The sequence below is a fragment of the Pimephales promelas genome, chromosome 8 (genome assembly GCF_988280905.1).
Source record: "Pimephales promelas chromosome 8, fPimPro1.hap1.1, whole genome shotgun sequence".
Lineage (NCBI taxonomy): Eukaryota > Metazoa > Chordata > Actinopteri > Cypriniformes > Leuciscidae > Pimephales > Pimephales promelas.
The window spans coordinates 40,570-67,531 of record NC_142776.1 but is presented as its reverse complement, the minus strand read 5'-3'; the positions used below and the strand labels follow the sequence as shown (position 1 = coordinate 67,531).

At 40.5% G+C, this 26,962-nt stretch overlaps 1 protein-coding gene across 3 annotated transcripts; it reads left to right on the top strand.

The window, feature by feature from the left end:
* The first annotated feature begins 646 nt into the window (after positions 1–646).
* acvr2ab (activin A receptor type 2Ab) lies at positions 647–26,278 on the top strand. 3 transcript variants are annotated; one of them, XM_089133671.1, is made up of 12 exons: positions 648–1,059; positions 1,167–1,401; positions 8,724–8,931; positions 9,014–9,117; positions 11,207–11,361; positions 13,827–13,970; positions 19,841–19,984; positions 20,494–20,639; positions 21,068–21,182; positions 22,764–22,902; positions 22,973–23,103; positions 24,245–26,278. In XM_089133671.1, exons 2-12 carry the CDS (start codon positions 1,347–1,349, stop codon positions 24,437–24,439), a joined length of 1,536 nt encoding a protein of 511 aa, XP_088989797.1. In that variant the 5' UTR covers positions 648–1,059; positions 1,167–1,346; the 3' UTR covers positions 24,440–26,278. The 3 variants fall into 3 exon arrangements, with proteins under 3 accessions (XP_039512476.2, XP_088989797.1, XP_039512475.2); XM_039656542.2 differs by having other exon boundaries at positions 647–1,401; positions 9,017–9,117; XM_039656541.2 differs by having other exon boundaries at positions 648–1,401.
* The last annotated feature ends 684 nt before the right edge of the window (positions 26,279–26,962 follow it).

Here is a 26,962-nt window from a genome sequence, read left to right as displayed (position 1 = left end):
ACAGGGCAGTTGAATGCTTATCTGATAACCTAAAAGCTCTTATTACTTTAACAGTTACCCCACCTCTCAGCCAGGTGAACAGTAAACAACATTTCACAACGATTTCAGTACACTAATAGCAAATATCCTTGCTCCTGCTCGATTATCAGGTAATATTCTATTCACAAAATGCAACCAATAGTACGGTATGTTAAGACGTACTTGTGGCCAATAGGGTTTCTAGTATATGATTTCTATGCTTGTGTAGATCAGAGAAGACGCCGAGGTCACGTGATTACTGTTACCTTTCTCATTTGGTTTCTCAGCGCGGTATGTTTGGACCAATCACAGTCGTTTCTGATTACTAAGTAGTCGTTTAAAAAAATAATTTTATAGTGATGGCAGACTGTAGATTTAAATGTGCTTGCTACCTACCAATCCTTGCAAATATCGTATAAAATAGATTCAACGTTTTAGCTTTCACATGTTTGCAGTAAGACAAAAACCGTCACGAGAAGTGAGTTCTGCTCAAGAGGAATGCGGCATTGTGGGCCACCGTGCGCCACCTGGCGGAGAAACGGATGAACAACACCGAGTGGAAACATCGCGGTTCAAGGATGGTGTGGAAAAGAGGAGGAGAAGGAGGAGTGGATGAAAGGAGGAGGAGTGGAGGAGAGCAAAAAACCAAAACACTCAGCGGTGTTCGCCATGTTGTGTTGAGGAAACACGAGAGAATAAATAGACACATCTGAGGGGTTTCAGCGCATACGGAAGATTTAACCTGTTTCATCTGATCCTGGATCATTCCAGACGCGCATGGGATTATACGGGGAGCATAGTTTATCCGACACTATGAAATACACTCTTTTTATTTGATGTTTTTTTTTTTTGGGTGGTCATAATGTTTAAACCCTGAACTGGATTTATATTCTTGTGTTCTGGAATGACGATCATGACTATGATTATATGAATCTTCAGATCTATTTTAATCATTTTAAAAGAATCAGAAGATCGCCTCGGGATGTTTTTGGACCTGAATGAATCATGAATGGAAATAAAAACTCAAAACGAGCTGTTTCTGTATGTGATCAATTCTGATCAATAAGTTTAAGAACATATTTCCGGTGTGAAGTGGACATGCTGCTGTTACAGTATGGTTGTATTAATGTTTGATATTTCATCCATAGAAACCTCCAGGCTGAGGATTTGTCAAATCTCTCAAACGCTAAACCTCTCTTACAGACTTACACATTGATCCGGACCTGTTTGCTCACAAATAAATGCTTTTGGCAATATTAAAACATTACATTTAGAGGGAGTGGATTATCAGTTTGGGATTTATTACAGTAGAAGAATCTGCACTGAAAATGAGGACAGGCACCAAACTGGCCTTGGCCATATTCCTCGTCTCCTGTTCATCAGGTAGGTGGAGATTTCTGCGTGTTTATGCTATATGAACTGCACAGCTACAGCCTGTCGACAAGTATTGGTCATGGTTTCTGTGTGTTACATGCTTTCTCAAGCTGTTTCGGATTCATTTAGAGCTTTTCCCAGACACACAAGGAGTGTGTTTCATCTTACAGAAGTACAGCTGATGTTAATTTGCTCCACTATGATTGTGCACTTCTCAAACAAAGCTCTCGTCTGTATAGTTATCTTATCTGACCATGATTTTACTTGTTAGTCAGTGAGGAATTTTTAAAATAACTAAAAGTGTTTATATTCACTGCAAGGTTTGTTCTAAAGAGCATATCTGTTTTGGGATTTAAATATTAAATCCCATTTTGTTAGTAAAATGACTTCATTCTTCATGCAAAGAGTATCTATGGAAGTGTATAGATAAAGTCAAATCAAACTGCATTTATTAGATCATAAATACAGTAAAAACAGTGAAATATTACTCCACTGTAAATCATCTGTTCTCTATGTGAATATACAGTAAAGTGTAATTTATCATCATTACTTCAGTCTTCAGTGTCACATGATCCTTCAGAAATCACTCTAATATGAGGATCTGATGATCAAGAAACATTTAGTATTTTATCAATGTTGAAAACAGTTGTGCTGCTTCAGATTTCTGTGGAAACCGTCATACACTTTGTTTTTTCAGGACAGCATTTTATTTTGTAATCTTGTAAATGCATTTGCTGTCTGATAAATATAGCCTAATGCTTTCCTGCTGAATTAAAGTGTTCATTTATTTAACCCGCCCAAAACCTTGCCTATGTAGAAATGCTGTAATGATGTGGATTATTGAGTCCTACAGGACATTGATGTGCAACATCTCATGAAGCCAATCAGGATGAACTTATAAGAGTTTTTAACTCTTCTGCTTGGCTAGATTGCAAAATTAAAGATACAGGGTTGTTTTAATAATTCATACATTTTACTGATCTACTCAAATCCATCATGTAGTTGTTGTTTTCATTATTCTAAAGGTTCTTTCTCATAAAGTTCATCAGGAGTGAATTTGTCCTGTTATTAGCCTTGACAAATCTGGAAAACGTCTTTATTCTTTATCCAGAAAGGTTCCCTCCTTCTCCTCCCTCCTTCTTTCTTTTTTTAAATGCATCATGAGTTTGTATCTTGAAGACATGACATGGCTGAATTGTTGTAATCTTATTTTTAGCAAAGTGTGTCGATCTTTTCATGTGAACAGCATCTCCAGATCCTCAGATGATGAGGTTCAGTGTTTGCTGTGTGTGTGTGTGTGTGTGTGTGTGTGTAGTGAGATGAAGAGTGTAGACGTGGGCAGAAACTCGGTCTCTGAGAATGGTCCTGGTCGTCTTTGGTCAGATGTTGGTCAGATTAGCCCCTATACTGGTCTTTTTAAAGATGTCCAAACGCTCAAGGTTACAGAGTCTGACGCCAGAATAAGTCTAATGCCATTAAAGACCAGTATGCATTGACTTTCTGCTGCACTGGATTAAAGAGTTTCACAATTGTGTGTTTGGCTTTTGTGCTTTAAAGGTGAATTGTCATTTTTGTAATAATTAAAATGAGTGGTCTGATTGTTTTTTTCCATATCTCATACTGATATCTGGAGTTATTATTGATGTATATGTTTTTAAATTATCTGTCAAGAGTACAAATGACTCGTAAGTCCTAGACATTATATTTTAAGCAAGTTATTTGTAGATTGACTTTCTGGCACTTTTTAAAAATATTGCTGAGTTAGTTTTCAGCAGCCTGGCGTGAGGAATGTCTGGGAAACCGTCTGAAAACAGGAGTGATGCGCAAAAGCGATCGGAAGAGACAGGTGAAGCGTTTACTGTATTCATCGTGAGCACGGTTAACTCCAGTCCTTTCTCTTTGCTCCACCAGCCCTGAAATAGGTCAAAGGTCAGCCCTCATCCTCTTTAAACATAAGCTGTAGGGCTCACACAGTCTTATGCCAAGGTTACAGTCGCCGAGCAAATCCTCCAGCAAACCTCACGCAGCTCACGGTCCATCAAAGACATTCTCCCTCATATGCAGTCGATGCAAAGCATAAAAAAAGAATATTTTTAGAACAAGGATTTTTTGCATTGTGAATATTATTTTCATTACAATTCAGCAACCCCCCCCCCCATTTTTTTCATTTTTAAAATGTATGTAATTAAGTTGGCTTGAGAAAGCCAACTTACTGAAATCCTATTTAAACTTATTATTATTCTTCTTCTTATTTTTCTTACCCAAAATTTTCTGACTGCTACTCCTCCTAGAGCTTTAACTCTACAAACTCCAAACTCGGGTCAGACCTTCAGACTGTTCTGACTCGAGTTGCTATATCTTTTTAGACTGATTCGACTTTCAGATTTCTTAAAAATTAATATTAAAAATCATAAAAATCCCATTGACTTTCATTGCAGCATGGTCAAAATGAGCCAAGACTACGGTGGCCCAATAGCATACAACAAAAACTCAAATCTAAATTCCCTGAAGCCCTAGACTCAATTAAACTACCATTCTATATGTACTAATGATCTATCTATCTATCTATCTATCTATCTATCTATCTATCTATCTATCTATCTATCTATCTATCTATCTATCTATCTATCTATCTATCTATCTATCTATCTATCCTTCTACCTAATCTTTCTTTCTTTCTTTCTAACTAATCTATCCATCTTTCTTTCTAACAAATCTATCCATCTTTCTTTCTAACTAATCTTTCGTTCTTTCTTTCTTTCTAACTAATCTATCCATCTTTCTTTCTAACTAATCTATCCATCTTTCTTTCTAACTAATCTATCCATCTTTCTTTCTTTCTAACAAATCTATCCATCTTTCTTTCTAACAAATCTATCCATCTTTCTTTCTAACTAATCTATCGTTCTTTCTTTCTAACTAATCTATCCATCTTTCTTTCTAACTAATCTATCGTTCTTTCTTTCTAACAAATCTATCCATCTTTCTTTCTAACTAATCTATCCATCTTTCTTTCTACCTAACTAATCTATCCATCTTTCTTTCTTTCTAACAAATCTATTCATCTTTCTTTCTAACAAATCTATCCATCTTTCTTTCTAACTAATCTATCGTTCTTTCTTTCTAACTAATCTATCCATCTTTCTTTCTAACTAATCTATCGTTCTTTCTTTTTAACAAATCTATCCATCTTTCTTTCTACCTAATCTATCATTCTTTCTTTCTACCTAATCTTTCTTTCTTTCTAACTAATCTATCCATCTTTCTTTCTAACAAATCTATCCATCTTTCTTTCTACATAATCTATCCATCTTTCTTTCTAACTAATCTATCCATCTTTCTTTCTAACTAATCTATCCATCTTTCTTTCTAACAAATCTATCCATCTTTCTTTCTACCTAATCTATCCATCTTTCTTTCTACCTAATCTATCCATCTTTCTTTCTACCTAACTAATCTATCCATCTTTCTTTCTAACTAATCTATCCATCTTTCTTTCTAACAAATCTATCCATCTTTCTTTCTAGCAAATCTATCCATCTTTTTTTCTAACTAATCTATCCATCTTTCTTTCTAACAAATCTATCCATCTTTCTTTCTAACTATTCTTTTTTTCACTTTCTTTCTTTCTTTCTTTCTTTCTTTTTTCTTTCTTTCTAACAATTCTATCTTTCTTTCTTTCTTTCTTTCTTTCTTTCTTTCTTTCTTTCTTTCTTTCTTTCTAACAATTCCATCTTTCTTTCTTTCTTTCTTTCTTTCTTGCTTTCTTGCTTTATGCTAATCATGTTAGCTTCTTGCTAAAAACATGCTAGCATGATGCTAGCTACATGCTAATCATGCAAGCTTCTTGCGAAAACATGCTAGCATGATGCTAGCAACATGCCAATCATGCTAGCATGATGCTAGCAACATGCCAATCATGTTAGCATGATGCTAGCTACATGCTAATCATGCTAGCTTCTTGTTAAAAACATGCTAACATGATGCTAGCAACATGCTAATCATGCTAGCATGATGCTGGCAACATGTTAATCATGCTAGCATGATGCTAGCTACATGCTAATCATGCTAGCTTCTTGCTAAAAACATGCTAGCATGATGCTAGCTACATGCTAATAATGTTAGCATGATGATAGCTACATGCTAATCATGCTAGCTTCTTGCTAAAAACATGCTAGCATGATGTTAGCTACATGCTAATCATGCTAGCTTCTTGCTAAAAACATGCTAGCATGATGCTAGCTACATGCTAATCATGCTAGCATGATGATAGCTACATGCTAATCATGCTAGCTTCTTGCTAGCAACATGCTAATCATGCTAGCTTCTTGCTAAAAACATGCTAGCATGATGCTAGCTACATGCTAATCATGCTAGCTTCTTGCTAAAAACATGCTAGCATGATGCTAGCTACATGCTAATCATGTTAGCTTCTTGCTAAAAACATGCTAGCATGATGCTAGCAACATGCTAATCATGCTAGCATGATGCTAGCTACATGCTAATCATGCTAGCATGATGCTAGCTACATGCTAATCATGCTAGCTTCTTGCTAAAAACATGCTAGCATGATGTTAGCTACATGCTAATCATGCTAGCTTCTTGCTAAAAACATGCTAGCATGATGCTAGCAACATGCTAATCATGCTAGCATGATGCTAGCTACATGCTAATCATGCTAGCATGATGCTAGCTACATGCTAATCATGCTAGCATGATGCTAGCTACATGCTAATCATGCTAGCATGATGTTAAAAACATGCTAGCATGATGCTAGCATAATGCTAATCATGCTAACATGATGCTAGCTACATGCTAATCATGTTAGCATGATGCTAAAAACATGCTAGCTTCTTGCTAGCAACATGCTAATCATGCTAGCATGATGCTAATCATGCTAGCATGATGCTAGCTACATGCTAATCATGCTAGCTTCTTGCTAAAAACATGCTAGCATGATGCTAGCTACATGCTAATCATGCTAGCTTCTTGCTGAAAACATGCTAGCATGATGCTAGCAACATGCTAATCGTGTTATTATTATGCTAGCTACATGTTAATCATGCTAGCATGATGCTAGCTACATGTTAATCATGCTAGCATGATGCTAGTTACATGTTAATCATGCTAGCTTCTTGCCAATAACATCTATCTATCGATCTATCTATCTATCTATCTATCTATCTATCTATCTATCTATCTATCTATCTATCTATCTATCTATCTATCGATCGATCTATCTATCTTTCTAACTAATCTATCTTTCTAACTAATCTATCCATCTTTCTTTCTTTCTTTCTTTCTTTCTAATTCCATCTTTTTCCAACTTAATTCAAACTTCAAGATTCTTCAAACGCTCTGGTCCGGCTTTCTCAAGCCAACTTAAAGTTTGTGTCATCAAACTTTTTTTTCTAGTTCCAATTAGATTCTCATTATTACAATACTGCAAATATGCTATATTTATTTCTCCATTTAACATAAATGAAATGACATTCAAGTAATATTGCAAATATTTTAATGATAAAATAATTGAGACATTTCACATGACAGTATTGAGGATTTGTGGGTATATGTGCTTTAGTGTCATGAAAATAAAACATGCAAAAATAAGCTTTAAATTATAATTTCTTATTTGTTTTTGAACGTTTTCAGGTGAAATCCACCCACATTTGTTTCAGACAGATGTGTGTGTCAGACAGATGTGTGTGTCAGACAGATGTGTGTGTTTCAGACAGATGTGTGTGTGTGTCAGACAGATGTGTGTTTCAGACAGATGTGCCTCCGTCCAGCCGTTTGGGCTCCGACGTGTTCAAGACTGAGGAGTTATAGACTCTCAAAGCATTGGAAAGCAAAGACAGACAGAGATTCAGATCCTCACAAGAAACTAAAGAATTTGAATGAACTGAATCTCAAAGCAAGAGAGTAAATATGACGGTGATCAGGGATCCGGGCTGCTACCCTAACCCTAACCCTTACAGTAGAGCAGTTCTTGTGGATTCATAGTCTTATATGGGCTCCAACATACAGCGTAACTCTCCCTGTCTCGTGGTCTTTTCCCGGTCCTGTGTCCCTTCCCTAACAATTCCTGTCTCTCCTTCAGTGTCCTATCCAACATAGGCATAATGCCCAAAAATATAACTTTAAATATATATATATTTTAAGTTCAGCCATGATGCCAATTTTCCAACCCTGAAGACTAATTAACCATGGCTTCCATCAGGAATTTCCTCTGGGTTTTTAGAAGAGCTGATTTACAATAAAGTCTGAGTTTGTTTATTAAATTCTGTAAAGAATTGCAGTCCTATAGTAGATACTGAGCCTAAGCCAGATATCGACACACAAATATTACATGTCTGATGTTCAGAGCTATAATCTCAAAATGACTGAGATTACAGTTGCAATTGCTCTAGTCAACATGACATCATTACTTTAGCGTAAACATACACACCATTTTTAAGTCGAGTCGCGTGTTATCTATACGCATTTTGAGCTATCTGCGTGCGCGTGTATGCGTGTCTGTACAAGCCGTTAAAACAAAAAAAGACAGTAGGGGAAGACTCATAAATGGTATTAACCCCAGTGACGGGTAGGTTTATGGACGGGTTTGGGGTAGGTCATATATTTATATATACAATAATGTAACGTTAAGTCAACAGCGTTAGGGTTTAGGGTTAGAAAAGGCGTAACCTCTCCTCTATATGCGTCAGTCTGCTGTGAGCGAGCGATGCGGAGATGGGTTATGTTTCATAGGATGGGTTTACCCCACGCTAAAGTCTAACCCTGCCTTCTCTCAATATTCAGTTTCACTTGGAAATACGCCACAACTCTGGAGAAAAGTCATTTGCAACTTGCGGTTCACCGGGACTTTAAGCAGGCAATCCCAGAATGCATTGTGACAAACACACATTTTTTTTGCATCTTGTTGTGTTTTATTACTGGAGTATTGTTTTGTTAGACATCCAGCTGTTGAATCAAACATGCTATTTTCTTCACAAAGAGAGCATGGAGCATGGATAATCATTTCTAAAAGCTCTAAAATGATCAAATGACTCGAATCCTTTGCTAACACACGACACCACAGGCTGTAGTTCTGCAAGATTTGCTACAAAAGCTATAACAAGACAGCTTTTTATCTTTTAAATGGTTTCATTTATGATGTTTGTTACATCAGTTTTGATTAGAGTGGAAATTATGTTAAATATGGAAAATGATGTTAACTTGACTGACTGCTTAATTTCCACTTTAAGATTTATAAGCAGGTGAGGTTTTAAGCAGCCTCTGTTATGTTGGTTAAACCCACACATGGACAACGTAAGATATGTTTGGTTCAGGTGCGATTCTGGGGCGCTCGGAGACGCAGGAATGTGTGTTTTATAATGCGAGCTGGGAAAAGGACGGCACGAACCGGAGTGGAATCGAGTCGTGTTATGGAGAAAAGGACAAACGCCGACACTGTTTCTCCACCTGGAAGAACCGCTCAGGAACCATCGAGATGGTGAAGCAGGGATGCTGGCTCGATGACGTCAACTGCTACGACAGGTGTGTTGCATTCGCTGTGTGTGTGTGTGCCTGTGGTGATCAATGATGAAAACACGTTCTCTCTGTGTGTGTGTGTGTGCAGCAGTGAGTGTGTGGAGCGTAAGGAGAATCCTGATGTCTTCTTCTGCTGCTGTGAGGGGAACATGTGCAACGACAGGTTTCTCTACAGTCCAGAGACTCTTCAGAGTGAGTTTTAACCCCCAGGTGTTCGACGAGAAGCTGCAGACAGACATCTTTATACAGTGGCCTAACTTTGTTTTAAAAAGTGGGTGGGACATGTGTATAAAATGAATGAATCACGTGACACGTGAATAAAAATATAGATCCGACTTTACAAGATGTCCAGTGGAATAACCTATACAGAAAGTCCTGTGAAATTAAACGAATAATTGACCTAATAATATGAATAAAAATTATATAAAGAAAAATATACATAAAAGTTTTAAAAGTAAATTAACTATTAGGCCAGAATTTTGATAACTGTTTTTTTTTTTTTTTTGCGGAACGCGCATGATTAAAATTTAAATTGGCTTATAGCCTCTCCATTGTACACACAAACTGCAGTACAATTAAATGAACAAATGGGCCTAATAATATAAATAAAGATAAATAAAGACCTGTATTAAACAAAAATATAAAAAAATAAAATAATAAATGCCTACATAAACATTTTAAAAGTAAATTTAAAAAGTAAATTAACTATTAGGCCAACATTTTGATAACTAAACTTTTGCACAGCGCTCACAAATAAAACAAAATTATGCTTATATCAATTGTACAAAAAATGCTGTAAAATGAAACGAATCAATGGGCCTAATTATATATAAATAAAAATATACAGGCTATAGGCCTACTGTAGGCTACATCAACGTTTTAAAAGTAATATGCTAAATGAACTATTAGGCCAAAATTCGTATAACTGAACTTTTGCGGAGAGTGCACATGGATTACAATTTAAATGGCTTATGTTGTCAAACTTTTAGAAAGAAAGAAAGAAAGAAAGAAAATGAATTGCTTTCCTTATCTACAGTTCTTTTGAGCTCACCTTCAAGAACACAAGTTTGGACAATGTCTGAGGCTTCAGACTCATGCGGTGGTTGCGGAGAAAACCCTCTCTGCCCTTGCAGATCCGCTTGGGATGCTTCTTTAGCCAGGCGGGGAAAAGAAATGTAGTCAGACTCGTGGTGTGAGCGGAGCGCAATTAAAGCGGGAAATAGGGCGACGCTCCGTCCTTTAAAAATGCCCCTCTGCGCTCTGTCCAAGATCCGCCCGCTTGCTCCCGCTCCGCTCCACTCACGTGCTCTGCACCGGAACGAACAAAATAGTCTCCGAAACGGATTGAAGCGCGACATGCAGCCACGAGATACACTGTAACCGCGCCACCGATCGCAGGCGGCAAGGAGCACTTTCATCACTTGATTTAAAAAAACAGCGTATTTCAGGGCTAGATCGCTTCTTTTATTTTACAAACGAACGAAATGACTGGTCTGCCAGTTGGAGATGTTTTATTTATTCCTACTGTTAGCTATCCGTGCCGCGAGAGCTTTTAAACCTGGCAAAAACATGTCCCGCCCGCAAATTACGCCCCTGTCTTTATACCGTTATCACCCGTTTCACTTCAGACAGGCCTCACAGAAATCAGAAGCATCAGAAATGCTTTTCTTATGGGGTCTCCAACTGTTTCTTTGAAACGGGCCACCCAATTGCAAAGGCCGCCTCTAAAATAAGATCAGTACATAAACAGAATCTGCTCAGCAGGAGCAACGTTTCCTAACCAAACGACATGCAATCAGTTTCCAGCAACAAGGCTGTCCACAGCAGATGTGACAACCAATCAATCACAAATCACAGCCAATCAGAAGACTGGTGGGCGGAGTCTCTCGGCACTCCCAGCTTAATGCATAATGGATCAAATTCATAAATACTACACCATTTCAACATTATTAAAAATACATACTGAGTGACTGAAACCATTGTTGTCACAGAATACACTCGTTTGTTCACAGTTTGAACATTCTTGTTCCCTTTCATTTATTTTCAAGATCTTCTGAGGTCAATTATCCATTGTTCTTTCACTACGGCTATAAATTATATTCAAACTCGCATTTGACTCTTTTAACATTAAATAAAGCACATAATCAGTACATGAGATTATTATTGTCATAGTTTGTATGTTGTTGTTTCTAAAATAGAACTGCATATAGTATAGTTTCCGGGCTTTGTAAATGTCCATATTTGTAAAAGTGTCCCATTTTCAGTAAATTCTTGTGTCCAGCCACATCGAACCCAGTCAGCCCGAAGCCGGACCCCTTTCCCACAATGCTCTACTCTCTGATTCCCATCATGGCTGTCGCTGTGATTCTCTTCATCTCGTTCTGGATGTACCGGCATCTGAAGCTGTCGTATCCGCCGCTGCTCGTGCCGTCACAGGTACTTCAGGATCAAAATCAATATCTGTGAAAGATCTTTGTGTTCAAGAGATCAACTCTAAGACGCATGTTTGGAGCGTTCGGGACTCTCAGATGTCACTGTGAAATTAAACCTGTTATAAACGCGTAGTCATATGTCTTTTGGTTTACACTGTATTTTAAGGTGTCCTTGTTACATTTAAAAACAAAGTAATATTAAGTAACAACATTACTCACTGTAGGGTTAGGGTTTGGTGTAGGGTTATTTGCATATAATCAGTGGCGTGCACGGGGGGCGGGGTTGGTCTTAAGCCCCTACACCTTTTGTTTTAAAGGGATACTCCACTTTTTTGGAAATAGGCTCATTGTACAACTCCCCCAGAGTTAAACAGTTGAGTTTTACCATTTCGAATCCATTCAGATGATTTTCTGATAAGAATATCTGTAACCTGACCGTTTCTGGTCTCATTGGCTATGAAGTCGAGTTGTAAAATGAGGCTATTTCTAAAAAAGTGGAGTATCCCTTTAAAACATATTATGCCCTTTCTGATTATTTTAAATAATAATAATAATTATTATAAACATTATAATAAATAACAATACACTTACACACCCTTGCCATTAACAATAATAATACAAAATTATAAATAAAGATAAATTGTCGGAGAAGTAGTAGGCGGAGTTTCCTTTGAAGCGCCACATGCCCATTTAACGGTTCTTCAGGTGCCCACTGCGTAGCAGTTCGCGCGGGTCTTCAAACGAGCAGCACATTAAAGCGACAGGAAATTACATTTACCCTACCATGCTGCTCTAAAAGTTGCGGCAGCATGCGAGTTATGCCTAACTATAATAAAGGTATAACTCGATTTCAGACGCATTCTGAATAACAATGTCCAACTCTAAATTCTAAGGAATTTATATCTTTGTATTCTTTATATCTCATAGTAACGCTTTACAATAAGGTTAGTTTGTTCATTTTTTCATGAATGAACAAACCATGAGCTACACATTTGTTACTGTATTTGTTAATTTTAGTTAACAATACAACTGTTAATTGTTTATTCATGTTATGTCACAGTCAGTGCATTAACTAATGATAACAAATACAACTTTTGATTTTAATGTTTTAGTAAATGCTGAAATTAATATTGACTAAGATTAATAAATGCTGTGAAAGTGCAGTTCATTATTATTTAATAATAACTTATTTAACTAATGAAACCTTATTGTAAAGTGTTACTGACCCATACTACATTTATATTACATTTATAACATTAAAAAAAAAAAAAATCCATAATTACCTTCTTGATTATCACTGTTTTGTTTGGTAAAGTAAATAATATTTAGTAATATCATCCTTTCCCTGTTTTCATTTGATGTGTTATGCATTTTAATTGTATTAACATATTTTCTTAGAATGCCAAGGAAAGAAAGAATAAAAACAACAACAACAACAAAACAATGTTTAGTGCCCTTCTTGGTCCCTCTGTCCCTGAGGAGGTCTGTGCACGCCACTGCGTATAATTATGGATTATATACTGTTATTACTACAGAAAGTACAGGAACATATGTAACAAGGACACTGCAAAATAGTGTTACTGTGTTTTGTTGCTGGTCATTCATAATAACAACAATCAACTATTGTACCAATTGGTGGCGTTTCACCAGTGTTTCACTGATAAAGGTGATTTTCTTACTCAGAAACAAGTTTTCAAGAAAAGTTTAAACAAGAAAAGTTTTTTTTTTCCTTTCTTATGTTAAGTATAAACTCTTATATTAAACTCTGTATAAAACTGTTTTTTTTAATATAATCAAGTCTTAATATTTTAGAACATTTTGCATGTCAATTCAGTTATATTTTAGTGCCATTGATATATAATTCTATTTTTATATTTCTTTTTTATTAATATTTTTAGGTAATTATTTTGAATTATATTAATACTTTAAGAATTTCAAACATGACAAAAGATGTACTATATAAAAACAATATAATCTTTTTTAGTTAGCTAGGTGTGTGTGGGTGTGTGTGTTTCTCATTGTGGCAAATGAGAATCTGTCACAGACATCAATATTTCCCTTTCTCATGCTCATGCTGAGATGATTTTGAGCTCGTTCTTGCTCTCATCACAGCGCTTGTGTGCTAGAAACAGTGAAATCCCTCTCTTCATCTTTTGTTAGCGCGCCTTTCATATCATGATAGAGGTAAGCGCTTCATTCACTCTCCCATCCTGCCATGCTGATGCTGTGTTTTCATCCTCTTTCGTGAGTTTGTGATGCGGTTGCTGTTGTCTGTAAATGGGCTCTTCCTTTCTTTTTTTTTCGTTCTTTCTCACTCGCTCGCATGGATTAATATTTGAGTTCTCCTGCATCAGACGCTGCTCGTGTGTTTTTGTGTGTGTCTGCAGGAAAGTCTCAGCAGCGATGGGTGTGTTTGTGTGGAGAGTCTCATCAGTGATTGGTGTGTGTGTGTGTGTGTGTTGTGTTCAGGATCCCGGACTGATGCCCCCGTCTCCTCTGTTGGGCCAGAAGCCTCTTCAACTGTTAGAGGTCAAGGCTCGAGGACGCTTCGGCTGCGTCTGGAAGGCTCAGCTGCTCGACCAACCGGTGGCGATCAAAATCTTCCCTGTCCAGGTCTCTGAGAGATTCCATTACTATTTGCACATGCCTCTTCAGCTTCAGTATAGAAAATATTTTCAAGGCTTTAATGTTTGGAATTTAGCAGTAAGCCATAAGCAATTTTACCATAGTTTAGACATGTTCGCCTGCATCCTGTAACTCAAAACTTGAGTGGTTTACTGTTGTGCTCTTGAATATGAATATTCCTCAAACATTCTGGTTTGTTGTAAATCTCTAACCCAAAAACATAAGTGACTGCAATTAATTCAGCCTGAAAATAGACTTCATTTTACTGGAGACTTATTTTAAACATTTATTCTTCTAGTATTAAATGATTGTTTTTGTAATGTTTTGAAAACCAATTCAGCATTCAAGATGTAAATGATAGTGATGATGCCATTGTATTGTAAATCACATTCGTATTTATTTTTGCACCAAACTAGTCACCAGAAAGTGTTATCCCAATATTACTAATCATATTGTGCATTTGCTCTATGTCTATTGCTTATGGCTTATTGTGTTTTGTTTGTCTATATGGTCAACCTTCTGCGTTGTCTACATGACATAATGCTATGTTTCTCTTTTATTTATTTAAATATTTGCACAATTACTGCTATATGCAACTACATTAGTTCTTGTTCTGGACTGGGCAAATGTCCATCATCCATATAATTGCTATTTAGTATCGATTAATTGTTGTATCACTGCTCTTTGTGGAGCATCTTTGAGCTTAGGAAAGATGCTATATAAATTAAACATTATTATTAAACATACTTACCTAAATATTTTAAAATATATAAATACACAATAAATCAGTCAGGAGACCTATTATCACAAATTGACACAAAAATGCATGGTTGCAAGTTAAAAGAAGAGCAGTGGGAGTGGAGCAGTGTGAGTAGAGCAGTGGGAGAAGAGCAGTGGGAGAAGAGCAGTGGGAGAAGAGAAGTGGGAGAAGAGCAGTGGGAGTAGAGCAGTGGGGAGTAGAGCAGTGGGAGAAGAGCAGTGGGGAGAAGAGCAGTGGGGAGACAGTGGTGGGGAGTAGAGCAGTGGGAGTAGAGCAGTGGGGAGAAGAGCAGTGGGAGAAGAGCAGTGGGGAGTAGAGCAGTGGGGAGTAGAGAAGTGGGAGAAGAGCAGTGGGGAGTAGAGAAGTGGGGAGTAGAGCAGTGGGGAGTAGAGCAGTGCGGAGAAGAGCAGTGGGAGAAGAGCAGTGAGGAGAACAGCAGTGGGGAGTATAGCAGTGAGGAGAAGAGCAGTGGGGAGTAGAGCAGTGGGGAGTAGAGAAGTGGGGAGAAGAGCAGTGGGAGTAGAGCAGTGGGGAGTAGAGCAGTGGGGAGTAGAGAAGTGGGGAGAAGAGCAGTGGGAGTAGAGCAGTGGGGAGTAGAGAAGTGGGGAGAAGAGCAGTGGGAGTAGAGTAGTGGGGAGTAGAGCAGTGGGGAGTAGAGAAGTGGGGAGAAGAGCAGTGGGAGTAGAGCAGTGGGGAGTAGAGAAGTGGGGAGAAGAGCAGTGGGAGTAGAGCAGTGGGAGTAGAGCAGTGGGGAGTAGAGCAGTGGGAGTAGAGCAGTGGGGAGTAGAGCAGTGGGGAGTAGAGAAGTGGGGAGAAGAGCAGTGGGAGTAGAGCAGTGGGGAGTAGAGCAGTGGGGAGTAGAGCAGTGGGAGTAGAGCAGTGGTAGTAGAGCAGTGGGGAGTAGAGCAGTGGGAGAAGAGCAGTGGGGAGTAGAGCAGTGGGGAGTAGAGCAGTGAGGAGTAGAGCAGTGGGAGTAGAGCAGTGGGAGTAGAGCAGTGGGGAGTAGAGCAGTGGGAGAAGAGCAGTGGGAGTAGAGCAGTGGGGAGTAGAGCAGTGGGGAGAACAGCAGTGGGGAGTATAGCAGTGAGGAGAAGAGCAGTGGGGAGTAGAGCAGTGGGGAGTAGAGAAGTGGGGAGAAGAGCAGTGGGAGTAGAGCAGTGGGGAGTAGAGCAGTGGGAGTAGAGCAGTGGGGAGTAGAGCAATGGGGAGTAGAGCAGTGGGAGTAGAGCAGTGGGAGTAGAGCAGTGGGAGTAGAGCAGTGGGGAGTAGAGCAGTGGGGAGTAGAGAAGTGGGGAGAAGAGCAGTGGGAGTAGAGCAGTGGGAGTAGAGCAGTGGGAAGTAGAGCAGTGGGAGTAGAGCAGTGGGAGTAGAGCAGTGGGAGTAGAGCAGTGGGGAGAAGAGCAGTGGGAGTAGAGCAGTGGGAGAAGAGCAGTGGGAGTAGAGCAGTGGGAGTAGAGCAGTGGGGAGTAGAGCAGTGGGAGTAGAGCAGTGGGGCACTCATCAACAGCACTCATCCACAGTGGGAGTAGAGCAGTGGGGAGTAGAGCAGTGGGAGTAGAGCAATGGGAGAAGAGCAGTGGGAGTAGAGCAGTGGGGAGTAGAGCAGTGGGGAGTAGAGCAGTGGGGAGTAGAGCAGTGGGGAGTAGAGCAGTGGGAGAAGAGCAGTGGGAGAAGAGCAGTGGGGAGAAGAGCAGTGGGGAGAACAGCAGTGGGGAGTAGAGCAGTGGGGAGACAGTGGTGGGGAGTAGAGCAGTGGGGAGTAGAGCAGTGGGAGTAGAGCAGTGGGGAGTAGAGCAGTGGGAGTAGAGCAGTGGGAGAAGAGCAGTGGGGAGAAGAGCAGTGGGGAGTAGAGCAGTGGGGAGTAGAGCAGTGGGGAGTAGAGCAGTGGGGAGTAGAGCAGTGGGAGTAGAGCAGTGGGGAGAAGAGCAGTGGGGAGTAGAGCAGTGGGGAGTAGAGCAGTGGGAGAAGAGCAGTGGGGAGTAGAGCAGTGGGGAGTAGAGCAGTGGGAGAAGAGCAGTGGGGAGTAGAGCAGTGGGAGAAGAGCAGTGGGGAGTAGAGAAGTGGGGAGTAGAGCAGTGGGGAGTAGAGCAGTGCGGAGAAGAGCAGTGGGAGAAGAGCAGTGGGGAGAACAGCAGTGGGGAGTATAGCAGTGAGGAGAAGAGCAGTGGGGAGTAGAGAAGTGGGGAGAAGAGCAGTGGGGAGAAGAGCAGTGGGGAGAAGAGCAGTGGGGAGTATAGCAGTGAGGAGAAGAGCAGTGGGGAGTAGAGCAGTGGGGAGTAGAGAAGTGGGGAGAAGAGCAGTGGGAGTAGAGCAGTGGGGAGTAGAGCAGTGGGGAGAAGACCAGTGGGAGAAGAGCAGTGGGGAGTAGAGCAGTGGGGAGTAGAGAAGTGGGGAGAAGAGCAGTGGGAGTAGAGCAGTGGGGAGTAGAGAAGTGGGGAGAAGAGCAGTGGGAGTAGAGCAGTGGGGAGTAGAGAAGTGGGGAGAAGAGCAGTGGGAGTAGAGCAGTGGGGAGTAGAGCAGTGGGGAGACAGTGGTGGGGAGTAGAGCAGTGGGGAGAAGAGCAGTGGGGAGTAGAGCAGTGGGGAGTAGAGCAGTGGGAGTAGAGCAGTGGGGAGTAGAGCAGTGGGGAGTAGAGCAGTGGGAGTAGAGCAGTGGGAGTAGAGAAGTGGGAGAAGAGCAGTGGGGAGTAGAGCAGTGGGGAGTAGAGCAGTGGGAGAAGAGCAGTGGGGAGTAGAGAAGTGGGGAGTAGAGCAGTGGGAGAAGAGCAGTGGGGAGTAGAGCAGTGGGGAGTAGAGCAGTGGGAGAAGAGCAGTGGGGAGTAGAGAAGTGGGAGAAGAGCAGTGGGGAGTAGAGCAGTGGGGAGTAGAGCAGTGGGAGAAGAGCAGTGGGGAGTAGAGAAGTGGGGAGTAGAGCAGTGGGGAGTAGAGCAGTGCGGAGAAGAGCAGTGGGGAGAACAGCAGTGGGGAGTATAGCAGTGAGGAGAAGAGCAGTGGGGAGTAGAGCAGTGGGGAGTAGATCAGTGGGGAGTAGAGCAGTGGGGAGAAGACCAGTGGGAGTAGAGCAGTGGGGAGTAGAGAAGTGGGGAGAAGAGCAGTGGGAGTAGAGCAGTGGGGAGTAGAGAAGTGGGGAGAAGAGCAGTGGGGAGTAGAGCAGTGGGGAGTAGAGCAGTGGGGAGTATAGCAGTGGGGAGTAGAGCAGTGGGGAGTAGAGCAGTGGGGAGAAGACCAGTGGGAGTAGAGCAGTGGGGAGTAGAGAAGTGGGGAGAAGAGCAGTGGGAGTAGAGCAGTGGGGAGTAGAGAAGTGGGGAGAAGAGCAGTGGGAGTAGAGCAGTGGGGAGTAGAGCAGTGGGGAGTAGAGCAGTGGGGAGTAGAGCAGTGGGGAGTAGAACAGTGGGGAGTAGAGCAGTGGGGAGTAGAGCAGTGGGGAGTAGAGCAGTGGGGAGTAGAGAAGTGGGAGAAGAGCAGTGGGGAGTAGAGCAGTGGGAGAAGAACAGTGGGGAGTAGAGCAGTGGGGAGTAGAGAAGTGGGGAGAAGAGCAGTGGGAGAAGACCAGTGGGAGTAGAGAAGTGGGAGAAGAACAGTGGGGAGTAGAGCAGTGGGGAGTAGAGAAGTGGGGAGAAGAGCAGTGGGGAGTAGAGCAGTGGGAGAAGAACAGTGGGGAGTAGAGCAGTGGGGAGTAGAGAAGTGGGAGAAGACCAGTGGGAGTAGAGAAGTGGGAGAAGAACAGTGGGGAGTAGAGCAGTGGGGAGTAGAGAAGTGGGGAGAAGAGCAGTGGGAGTAGAGCAGTGGGGAGTAGAGCAGTGGGGAGTAGAGCAGTGGGGAGTAGAGCAGTGGGAGAAGAGCAGTGGGGAGTAGAGCAGTGGGAGAAGAACAGTGGGGAGTAGAGCAGTGGGGAGTAGAGAAGTGGGAGAAGACCAGTGGGAGTAGAGAAGTGGGAGAAGAACAGTGGGGAGTAGAGCAGTGGGGAGTAGAGAAGTGGGGAGAAGAGCAGTGGGAGTAGAGCAGTGGGGAGTAGAGCAGTGGGGAGTAGAGCAGTGGGGAGTAGAGCAGTGGGGAGTAGAACAGTGGGGAGTAGAGCAGTGGGGAGTAGAGCAGTGGGGAGTAGAGCAGTGGGGAGTAGAGCAGTGGGGAGTAGAGCAGTGGGGAGAAGAGCTCAACATTGGATCAACATTGGCTGAGCGTCTGAATTATGGAGAGACCTCCACTATTTTTATTGTGATAAATGACAAGTTTTCAGATATGCTGAAATAATGGTAAACTGTAATGAAATATCAAGGTAAACTATAACATATATGAGACATGAAATGAACACAAAAGACTGTTCCAGGATAACAAAAAGTAGGTGCTTTAGTAACTTTTATTCTATGTACTAGATCTACACGATGTATTCATCACTCATCCACTACTATCATATTGTTTATAATACACTTTTCCAGACACATTCAGTACAGTAATGTTACAGTACTTCCTACGATCTTACTGTTACACTGAAATTGTTCAGTCTAGTTCACTGACCATTTTCCTTATCATTTTTTACATTCACCTATGTTGACATTGCTGATTGTAAAAGATACACGAATAGTTAGCGAAATGCCTTATGCTAGATAACACCACACATGTAGCGTGATCATGGTGAGCATGGAGCATTAGTTCAGTCAAGCGGATAACAGTAGCCTGTTATTGTAGCGTTGCAGTGGGAGTTTACATGAGTTTCCAGTGTGTTGTGTGATGCTGTCTCCGGTGTGTGTAAAGTCTCAGTGTGGCCGTGTACCGTGAGTGATCACTCTTGTGTTTGAGCACGCGCAAGAGCACAAGCGTTCTTGTAAAAATTGTTTGCAATCTGAAACATCACTGATAGAGGCCGCCAAAAACATATACATATAACACCTTTAATGAAGAGCCAGGCCCCGATTCTATGTTTCGGTGTGGGCAGTCAGAGTACTGCAACATGTGAGAAGTAATAAAGTGAAAGTCCGATACAGATTAAAATGTAGAAGTGCTGGTCCACTTCAAGAACTAAGTTATTGCGCTTATTGACTATTTTACAATGATTTTGAATGTGGGTAATTTTGCATGTTTTTGTTTGTGATCTCTCTCAGAATAAGCAGTCATGGCAGAATGAATATGAGATTTATAGTGTGAGTGGAATGAAGCATGAAAATATCCTTCACTTCATTGGAGCAGAAAAAAGAGGAAGCGGAGTGGATATAGAGCTCTGGCTCATCACAGCGTACCATGAGAAGGTACATAAACACACACACACCTGTGAACATCATCATGCAAGTGTCTGTCATCAGCTACACTCACAGTAGATAGTGATTACTGCATACTGTAAAGTGTTTAATCCCTAATCTTTGACAAATTTGTAGTACACAGTATACAATGATAAATGTTTTGTATTTTGTATGAAATGGAAATTGTGATCATACTTCCCTATTGGGAAGTATATCTGAGTGAAACTACTTTTGGAAGGAGAAAAAAATGTCTGGCGGGACTTACGGCCCACGGGAACTGATTGGCTTGTTGTTGTTTTGATAATTTGTTGAGATGAGATGCTGCGTGGGAAAGGGGCAGTATATATGGATATGTTTTTGATTAAAGTTTACAAAGGGACATGAATTAAAAAAATGTATATGGATAAATCATTTATTACATAAAAAAATAAAAATGATTAGTTTTGGTTTTATGGTGACATGTTAGACTGAGTCCTGTTGATGATATCATGTGTGTGTGTGTGTGTGTATACACTCAGGGCTCATTGACAGACTTCCTGAAGGCTAATGTTGTGTCCTGGAATGAGCTATGCCTGATAGCGCAAACGTTTGTGCGCGGCTTGGCATATTTACATGAGGACATACCCAACCTGAAGGATGGACACAAGCCTGCCATTGCACACAGGTACAGATCTGTCTTTTAGAGGCCTGAATATCATCATTCTTGTGTGAGGACCCCATCCTCATTTTGAACAGTCATCTATTTTGTTTCCTGTATAAAGACTGTATACTGTAAAAAAAAAACAAAAAAAAAACGTGTACTATAAATGTGTGTAAAATATTATTTGGAAAATATTCCGTTTAAAATAGAGAAAACTGTCTACTCATAGTAATGTACTGTTGGGGGAATTATTTATTTATATAATTATTTATATGTTTACTTATTTATTGACTTTATTTTTATTTACCCTATTCTCTAACCTTTTTCACGGACCCCAGAACTGGTTTGCATCCCCCAGTCAGAAGGCAGTGTGTGTCATCATTTGTTGTCCAGGTTACTGTTGGGTTGAGGGAGAAAAGTTAATTTTGTGATTGTTATTTTCTCTCTCTCAGAGATATCAAAAGTAAGAATGTGTTACTGAAGAGCGATTTAACCGCCTGTATGGCTGACTTTGGCCTGGCGCTGAAGTTTGAAGCAGAGAAATCTACAGGTGACCTACACGGACAGGTGAGTACGATATTTGCATGTGCTTAACATGACCCTATTTTGCTATTTTAAAGTTCCTGTTGTTGTTTTGGAGCACATCATCAAAGGTCAAAAAACTGTTTCATTTCTTCATAATATACATTTGCACATCACCACATTTTCAATGATTCTTAAACGACCATCGTCCCTCCTTTCCACGAGCTACTCTGCTCTGATTGGCCAGACAGCTCAGGCTGTTGTGATTGGCTTGCAGCGTACAGCGCGTGCGTAGAAAAAAACAAAAACAAAACATAAACCTGTTACCATGGCCTCCTAATCATCCCTATATACTGATTGGCTTCATTTCTGTCTCCTCTCCACCAGTAAGCTGGTGTGTGTTGGGCTTTCTGGAGCAATATGGCTGCCGTCACATCATCCCCCTTCCATATGTGAAGCGCTTTGAGATCCCAGAAAAAGCCCTATGTAAATGTAACAAATTAAATTGTCCTGAGGCTTCCTACACCGTAAACTAAAGACAGTAAAAAACAATGACGTCGATTTTACCATATCAATTGCGTGTGCAATGATGAAATATTGGAAGAACTGTTTATTCAACCCGAACCTCTATCGCAAGGACGACTTGAGCAGTACGTTTCTCAGTGATACGCATTTTTGTAATATATTGCTGTGAACATGTGGAATCTGTATCAATAACAGTGCAGGTATGCAGTGCATACATTAGTCGAGCTCTAGCATGAATGACTGATATAAACATTGGTAAAACACATCTTTCCTCAAAGTAGTGAGAACGACAGACAATCTGCATTAATAGACACAGTTTTAGGTAATAGTGGCCCACAGCTGATCAGAAGAAGTATTTCAGAAAGACAGTGATAACAGGAGTTAGCCAGGAGACCTACACAATATAAAACTCAAAACTAAGTATGTTGAACACCATCTTTCAACAGCAAGCGGTTTGTGAATCCTGCAATCCAGAGATTAGAGAAGCAGTCGTCAGTAAAATAAAGGGAACACAGCAATAGTTTAGGATTATACTGCTGTGATATCGTGATAAAGACTCATTTTAACCACTGATTCTTCACATGCTCGTCCTTGGGCAGTGAAAAAAAACTGGCTTTACCTTCACATTGTAGAGCACAGCGTCTTCTGGACATGATGCTGCCCAGTGTCCACAGGAATCATCTGCAGTGTTTGAGGTTCAAGCTTTGCCTGGTGTCTGTGCGCGCAATACGTGGGCGGGCAATATGCTAATGTTTCGTCTTGACGTCACGACGAAACGGCTTTTGACTCGATTCATTTCACTGACTCAGAGTCGACTCTCACTTTTGAAATACAATAACTTTATATACGGGGCACTTTCAGATTTAAACAATGCAGGAAGTTTTCATTCACTTAGAGCTCGGTTACACACTGCATGAAAGGTAATTTAAAAAATCCATAATAGGGGCCCTTTAAAAACAGATTTTTCCTCCAAAAAACAATTAATGGCAGACATTCGTTGACTCTGACTAGTCCTTATTTGTGACAGATTTTAAGTGTTAGCTGATTGTTGATAAAAATGCTGTTAAAGGTTCCATCAGCAGTTGTGTGTGTGTGTTAAAGGTGGGAACGCGACGCTACATGGCTCCTGAGGTGTTGGAGGGAGCGATTAGTTTCCAGCGCGACGCGTTCCTCAGAATCGACATGTACGCGGCGGGTCTGGTGCTGTGGGAACTGGCCACGCGATGTACAGCAGCCGACGGTAAAGCTCATTCACTCAGAGACTCGGGAGATGTGTGTGTGTGGTAGTGACCGTGGATGGTCTCTCTCAGGTCCTGTGGATGAGTACTCTCTGCCGTTCGAGGAGGAGGCGGGTCTTCATCCGTCTCTGGAGGACATGCAGGACGTCGTTGTGCATAAGAAACTACGACCGATATTCAGAGAAGACTGGCTAAAACATACGGTAGAGCACACACACACACACACACTCACTCACTCTCTCTCTTTCTCTCACTCACTCACTCACTCACTCACTCACTCTCACACACATTGACTTAGTTTGGTCATGTGACTTTTTTACAGTTTTTTTACAATCACTTTGTTACTATTTTCAGAACCTTTGTCATTTTTTACAAATCTAGACACAAAACTCAATGATCAAAATGTATATTTTTCAAAACTTTAACCCATTTCTCAATTGCTTGGATACACATAAAACTCAGATCATTTGTTCATTTAACAAAAATCCCCCGTTCAATATGACTCAACTGAACATCACAGTACGACTATTTCAAAAGGCAATACACACATTACACTTCACACGAGTGTCTCTTCATTTCCTTACAATGATCTGACCATCAGCTGACACAACTGCTCACTATGATCGGTAACGGTTGTGTTACTCTTCATGTAGTTGTATGGAAACAGACATACAATCTTCCATGTTTACAGTAAATAATGCAAGTTTCAAGATTACGAGATTCATTGTCACCAATTAGCGTTGAGCATGAACCAATTAGACTATAATATCCATGGATGTAGCCTAACATTTTATATTTTTGCTTTGATTTCAATAAACCTAAGTTGTGATTGTACTGTAGTGTTTTGCATCAGTATTTCACTAACTTTGTTCAATGATTCCACTATGTGTGTATTCTCTCTACTATTGCAGTGCTTTTACAGAGATGTGTTTACTGTAAATTTAGTGCCATAATGAAACCTGTATCTCCTATTTTGTTCTACAATATTTAATTATTGTATGAACAATGACTCTATGAAACTATCAGTTGCTTGTGTGTGTGTGTGTGTGTGATCTATAGTTGTTTCAATGGTATTTCACAGTAAATTATTATTTTTAACCAATGATTGTGCAAGTGCAAGATTTCTTTAAAGATGTGAATGCAGTGTTCTGAACATTAGACAGCCTGTGTTACAAGAGATTACCACGGTTCTGAAAATAGTAGCAAAGTGATTGTAAAAAACTGCATTATTATATAATATATTTTGCAATAATTTTCTTGCTCCCATTGAAGCTCCAGATGCTCCTAGGAAGATCTGAATCATGCTGATCATGTGACTAGTCTGATGGGTGTTCTGTCCTGTAGGGTCTGGCGATGCTCTGCGAGACTATCGAGGAGTGTTGGGATCACGAGGCCGAGGCTCGTCTGTCTGCGGGATGTGTTGAGGAACGCATCATCTCAATGCAACGCAACACCAACCTCATCGCCCCCGACGACATCCTCTCTGTCGTCACCATGGTTACCAACCTGGACTTCCCTCCTAAAGAATCCAGCCTATGATGTTGTTCTCTTAGCTAGTCGTATTGCAGCGCGTGAGCGAAAAAAGCGGACTAAAGTTTAAGTGCAAAACGAGTGCAAAAACGTAAAAAAGATCTCAAGACCCAAGAAGATAAGACACACGGACATCTGGGTTTGCACCAAAACATCTTTTATGCATAAAGGAATGACTTTTCTGTTTTGTAAGAACACTAACTCATTTGATTTTAGTATAAAAAGGGCAAAACTCTGGACTGCATTTGCTGTTCGTTTCTGCAAATCATTACAGTCATGCCAATACGAGACAATTCTGAATGTCTGCCGTTCAGCCGTGAATCACACACTGAGGAACTAGTGCTGAAATAACCATAAACCTCCCTAAACAGGAATACCTCATTTTGATTTATCGTGCTTTTATCTGAGCAGCTGCTACAGACGCGAGATGAGATGAGTAGCTGTAACACACGGTAGTGTTTCACATCTTCATTTCATGCATCACAAAACTCTTCTGAAGGGGTCGTATCATGAGGAGATCACAGAATCCAGGGTCCAACAATAACGTCTGCCAATAGCGGATCCATTTGGACAATTTGCTTGCCAGACATTTTTACCACTTGTGCAAATGTACAGTATTTTACATTTGTGTTAAACACAATTTTCCATGTTAGTGACACATCATGACACATTGTGTTTATGTTCATATTTATATTTTTGTGGCTTAATGCGAGGAATGGAGAGCTGGAGAGTTTATTTTAACCCCACGCTGTGAAAACTACTCGTACTGCCCTTCAACTTTCTGATGTGAACATCAATGTATGAACACGTTAATAATAAGGCCTACTCAGTGTTTGGGGTCTTGCGTCAGCCCGTCATGCTGTCTAACAGTCTGATCACCAGCAGCAATTACAATGAGAGTAAAAGGTGGTTAAGTGTGTATTAAGGCTTGTGCTGTGGTCAGAAACATGCAGCTCATGTTTTTCAACAAGATCCCTGATCATTTCAGTCTGAGCGACACATTTCTGTGCAGATTGATTTGTGAATCTGTCGATCTGATGCATCTTCACAAAGAGGTTGTTACTGAAGGACGGAGCAGTTAAAAAGAAGATTGAACCCACATCAGACACACTCATTTTACTCGTTTCACGTGAAGAGATGTTTACATTGAAGACAAAAGTGGGAGTAGTAGGAAAGAAACCTTGACAATGCATTATAAGTGGGTTAGGTTAGGACCTGATGATAGGCCCCTTTAACGGCAGTGTTTGTACCCAATCACATCATTCAGGGCTGTAAAATCTGTATAACGCCGTATTCTCCTGTCGCTCTTTCATCATCTCTTTCTGGAACACTACAGCAGTATTCAGGGAGGCAGGATCCTGCTCACTCACAGCAATTATGCAACCGACATGCAGTAGCAATTGCATCTGTAGCTTCTATTTATTTCATTAATAATGTGACAAATTCTCAGTACTGTGAAAACAAATGGAGGTCATTGTTGCCCTGAACAAACAAACCAACTGTTGGGTGAAAAATCGGTTTGTTAAAGACATTTCACATCAATCTGTAATTCCCCCAGCAAAACACGTGTACAGGAAATCAATAATGTAAATATTATTGTTGGTTTTAAATTATTAGACTAGCATGATGTTGCTCTATTCTTTTTGGTGTCACTAATCAAAAACAGTCATTTATAAAGAAACTATTCCAAAACATTGTACTGCTGAGTATTTTATACAACTTTTTATTGTCTTAATGTTTGCAGGCCCAAAGTCCCTGATTATACATGTGATTCTCTCTCCTGTTTCAATATAAAGAACTTTTCTTTATTCTCCTTTTTCTTTTGATGATGATCTGTTTGAACTTATTCACCACATTGAAATCATCACAAAATCATTATTGAGCCTGCTATCAGTCTTAAGGTGCTCTGTAACAGGACACCCGGCCGACATAGTAACTTCATTTGTGATGTTCATTTGTGAAGTTTTGGGGGAGTTTCGTAGACTTTTATATTCATTAAATATAATGAATATGAATAATCAGTGTGTGTCTGATTGGTCCAAACCCTACATACGTCATTTCTAGTCTTTGCATGATTCTGGTGTTTCTGTTTAATGAGGTCACAGTTTCGCATACCAAAGCTTTCATGTCTTCTGTCTTGGTGAAAGTCACTCTTTTCTCGTCAGTCTAAAGTGTTTGTTCATGTGTGGATTCGAGCTCTGGGTTCAGTTCTGGCCGGCTGACCGCTCTCTGGACACAGCGCTGGATCTTCACGACAGACTTCTGAAGAACTCGGTCAGTCTTAGAAGAGAAAACTGTTCTGACAGACACACCACATCAGCCCCAGTGTATCTTATAATTCATATAATATTTATATATTATATCAGTTCACTACACAAGTTCTTTGGTATCAATTATATGAATAATAATAATTACAATGCATTTTGCAACTTATATCTATTAGATTTGTTCAACTTTTAAAAAAAGCAGATGATGTGTGTTTTTCTAATTGTTGAGGGTCTGCAGGGCCTCTGACGGGTTAACCCTATCCCT

What these genes read in the sequence shown, in the direction of transcription:
- acvr2ab (XM_089133671.1), top strand. Translation starts at nt 1,347, where the DNA reads ATGAGGACAGGCACCAAACTGGCCTTGGCCATATTCCTCGTCTCCTGT. An exon ending in GACGTCAACTGCTACGACAG is followed by an intron (nt 8,932 to 9,013) that starts GTGTGTTGCATT and finishes GTGTGTGTGCAG; the next exon opens with CAGTGAGTGTGTGGAGCGTA. An exon ending in AAGCCTGCCATTGCACACAG is followed by an intron (nt 20,640 to 21,067) that starts GTACAGATCTGT and finishes TCTCTCTCTCAG; the next exon opens with AGATATCAAAAGTAAGAATG.